General features: G+C 51.1%; 1 protein-coding gene across 1 annotated transcript; it reads right to left on the bottom strand.

Moving 5' to 3' along the window:
• Positions 1 to 1,030: 1,030 nt before the first annotated feature.
• LOC125548240 lies at positions 1,031 to 2,911 on the bottom strand. The gene is made up of 2 exons (XM_048711897.1): positions 1,875 to 2,911; positions 1,031 to 1,092 (listed from the first exon to the last, which is right to left on the bottom strand). The coding sequence occupies exon 1, from the start codon at positions 2,612 to 2,614 to the stop codon at positions 1,991 to 1,993; it is 624 nt and encodes a 207-aa protein (XP_048567854.1). The 5' UTR covers positions 2,615 to 2,911; the 3' UTR covers positions 1,031 to 1,092; positions 1,875 to 1,990.
• Positions 2,912 to 4,445: the final 1,534 nt, after the last annotated feature.

Below are 4,445 nucleotides of genomic sequence, written 5' to 3'. Positions count from 1 at the left end.
CTCGGTTGATTCATTTTAATTAAGTTAAGGTTCAAGTTATCTACAACCGGACATTAACAAATTCCCATCTGCCCATAACCGCGGGCACGGCTTTCGAAAGTTCAAATCCCTGCAGGGGAGTCCCAACTTAGCCCATGACAAGCTCTCACGGTCAACGAAGGAATAGACCTCCTCCCAAGACGTTCCGATCAGACTCAGTATCTCGGTAATCCAAGACACTTCGACAGGTTAAAACAAGACCAGCAACACCGCCCGAATGTGCTGACAAATCCCGATAGGAGCTGCACATATCTCTTTCTCAGGGCACACTCAGATTGTCTAAACTTCCGGTAGGCCAGCCCAGAGTTGCCCCTGGTAGCCACCGGCGGCTGACAGTTTGGACCAACACTCAGAGGAGCACTGGCCCAGGAGGGTTAAAACAATGATGACCCTTGAGTCTGCAGAACCCAAGGGAAAGAAAAGGCTAGGTGGCAAATGGTAAAACCAAGGTTGGGCATTGCTGGAAAAGCTTTAATCAAGGCGAACTATCAAGGGGTTCCCATTATAACCCAACCGCGTAAGGAACGCAAAATCCGGGAACATAACACCGATATGACGGAAACTAGGGTGGCAAGAGTGGAACAAAACACTAGGCGAGAGGCCGAGCCTTCCACCCTTTACCAAGTATATAGATGCATTAATTAAATAAGATATATTGTGATATCCCAACAAGTAAACATGTTCCAACAAGGAACAACATCTCCATGTTCCAACAAGGAACAAACTTCAATCTTCACCTGCAACTAACAACGCTATAAGAGGGGCTGAGCAAAGCGGTAACATGGCCAAACAACGGTTTGCTAGGACAAGGTGGGTTAGAGGCTTGGTTCAACAATATGGGTGGCATGATAAGCAAGTGGTAGGTATCGCAGCATAGGCATAGCAAAAGAGCGAGCAAAGTAGCATAGCAAAGATAGTGGTGAGTTCGAGGGTATGATCATCTTGCCTGAGATCCCGCAAGGAAGAAGAACGAGTCCATGAAGAAGACAAACGGACGTAGTCGAATGAATCCTCACAACACGACATTATCGGAACCAACCCGAAGAAGCAACACTGGAAAGAAGCAAACAATCATGGTGAACAAACATCACATAAGCATGGCACGATGCGCAAACAAGTATGATGCATGTCCGGTTTAATGATAAATGGCATGGCAAAATGCACAAGCTACTACAAATTAAGTGGAGCTCAATATGCAACGAGTTGCATATTGACGGAACACCACATCAATCATTTAGTTCGATCTCGTTTATGTACCCAACAATATTGAATGTTGTTAAACATGGCAATAGGGTGAAACAAATGAAAACTACGTATCTAGTCAAGGTTAAATGAGGCCGGAAGCAACGAACAACAAATCCGGAAACTCCTCATGTGCATATATTAGGTTAGGTCCTGTTCTGCCCTAAACCATATTTTAGAGTTGTTTAACATGCAATATGAGTGCACCATGTTAAACTAGGCAAAATTCTACCCCATTTACATATAAAGTTTATTAAATTTGGAGCTACGGTTATTTAGTTATGAATTAAAGCATTTTAACATGGCATAGGAGCAAATTTAACCAAACAGCATTTTAAACATTTTAAACATGGATGAAAATGACATATTATGAAACTAGACACAATTCTAAGCAAGTTTCATATATAAAACATTTTAATCCGATGCACGGTTAGTGAGTTATTAAATGCACGAACCAGGGGGACTTTTCTGTAAAACTGCAGTCTCAGGAAAATTGCTAAAATCGCAGATCTGAAAAAAAACAGGAACTGGGCCGAATCTAGTGCATGAAGGGCCAATCAGAGGAAAACAAAGGAGGCGCTGGGGAGGCTCACCATGGGCTTCGGCCCAGTTCGACGGTGAGGTGAGGCCGGGCAGAAGGGAGGCTGGCGCGCTGGGCCTTGGTGCGATCTGGCGCTGGCAGGCTGGATCGAACGAGGCAACGACGCGGTCAACGGGCGCTGCGGGACTTGGCGCTGGGGTCCTCCTCGCACGCAGAAACAGGGGAACAGTGCGACGAAGAGGTCAGGTGCGCCGGCGCGATGTAGAGGAGACAGCGGGCGGCGGGGCGCGGGGAGACTGGGCGGAGCTCGTCGTGGGCGCCGAGAGGAAGCAGATCCGGCGGCGAGTTGAGGCCAGGGCCGCGGGGTCGATGCGGAGGGACTTGGCGCTCTGGCCGTTGCTGGAGGGCGATGAGGAAGCCGAGTCCGGCATGGAGCAGGTACCGTAGCGCGGCGGCGGCTAGCCTGGGGTCTCCGGCGACGAGTGGATGGGCAAGGGGAACGGAGAGGAAGCAGTGGTGTGGCACTGGTCTGCTCGTATCTGAAGAAAAATGACAGCGAGGCTTCGGACGGCGGCGGCATGGGACCTGGCGCTGGGGTCCATGCCTCGGGGCGGCGTGCTCCTCGTTCCCTGCAGCGACGGAGCTGGTGGACCTGGCGTAGCAGGAGTCCCCAGGGACGAACGAGGCGTGGGGTGGACGCGGGAGGATGGATCCGAGGATGGGCGGCCGGATCAGGGGCGCGGAGGCGAGGATCCATGGAGGAGAAGCTTCATTCAATGGCCATGGCGTCATTCCTGCAGCGATGAAGTACAGAGAGAGGGAGATTACACAAAGAGGTAGGGGAAGAAGGAAAAACGGGAGGAGGGGCAGCAGAGAAAGGAGACGCGGGACGAGGCTCCGTCGGGGCTGGTCTGGTGACTCGCCGGACGGCGACGTTGAGGAGCTCGGGATCGAGCCGAGCTCGATCTGAGAATCAGGCAGAAAAAGGTTGATTGGTCGGGCGTGGAAACTGAGGAGGAGCGGGGGGTTGGGGAATGGATCCCGAGAGATTTGAGTGGGTGGCGGCGCATGATGGGATGGATGGGACAAGGCTCCTGATTATTAGGGTTGGACCTAGTATATATATGGCAGGTGGAAATAGTTAGGGACTATCGGATCCCTCCGATCGTAATCAGACAGTCGCGAATAAAATATCTAGGGAGTCCAAATAAGAAAACGGTGACGTTTTGTAGACGTTTGGAGATGATCCGGACACAACGGTAGCGACAACCCGAGTCGGGTCCAGGACAGCTTTCGGGCGCGCGCGAGGAGGGTCGCGGGCTGACGAGAGAGGTTAGGTAGGGCCTGGCGGTGAGTAGTGGGCTGTGTAGACGATCTCGAGCTGACAGAAGAGAAGAGAGGGAGGCCCGACGGCTGTTTTCGGAGACCGAAAACGTCCGACGTAAAGACCGGCTACTATTGCCGCTATAGTTATCCGTTGGGGCGTCAAACGGACTCCGAATGCGATGAAATTTGGCAGGAGGTCTTCCTACACTATAATGAGACCACACGCCAACTTTCAACCCATTCCGAGAACATTTTCCGGCCACTTATAAAATAATATTTCGGACGTGTCGCGGGCGCGTGCAAGTGTGTCTAGGCTCAGAACGGACAACGGAGAGAACGAGGAGGCCGGGACAGATGCAAGTTTCGAAAACATGATGATGCAATGCACATGATGACATGACAATATGCAACACGCAAGCAAATGACATGGCAACGACAGCGAATAACTGAAAGACACATGGCACATCAGTCTCGGGGCGTTACAGTTGTCTCATTGCAGCCGTCCTCAGGAACTGAGTTCTGTGTTTGTGATCCATGAACAGTTACTACCACACATTGAGCTCCGGGCACTCCAAGCTCTCTCGACTTATTAATCAACTCGATCTCTGTCCAGGAGTTGCAACTAGTTTCTGGTGATTGTAGTTAGTGTTAGTAGTCTACCAAGTGGCACCCGGTATAGGTGGGCTTGGGACAGACTAGGCACAGTGGCCCGGTGTACCAAGTGGCACCCGGATGGTGGGCTTGGGAACCCTGTACACATCGTTTGGGGCCATGAGCGACACCCCGGCCGGATCTCCTTGCGGATGGAACCCGAATAGGCAATAAACCTGGACGAAAGACTTGTGTGATTAGTCAGGTCGTGGCCGACTCCCTCACCAGGCTTCCGCTTGAAGGTTGCCGAGATACACGACGTGTACATGGTGGTAAGTGGCGAGAGCGTGTGTGAAGAAGTACACCCCTGCAGGGTTATCATTATCTATTCGAATAGCCGAATTCCTCGGATATGGAAACTTGGACCCCTTGCATAGTTCATAGATAAGTGAAAGTGGATACCCTAAGATGCGCAAGATAAGCGTGAGTGCTATGGATGGCGTTCTCGTAGGGAGACGGGAGCGGATCCATAGTGGTGTATTGATATGGTGAATATGCGGACTCGTGTGCGCCACCTCAAAGAGTTATTTGCAGCCGTAGTTCAGGATAGCCACCGAGTCAAAGCTGGCTTGCTGCAGTTAAACTCCACCACCCCTTTGATGATACCGATGCATATGTAGTTAGTTCTGATGTAAGTCTTGTTGGG

This window comes from Triticum urartu, chromosome 3 (assembly GCF_003073215.2).
Source record: "Triticum urartu cultivar G1812 chromosome 3, Tu2.1, whole genome shotgun sequence".
NCBI lineage: Eukaryota > Viridiplantae > Streptophyta > Magnoliopsida > Poales > Poaceae > Triticum > Triticum urartu.
This window is presented reverse-complemented; position numbering and strand designations above follow the sequence as displayed.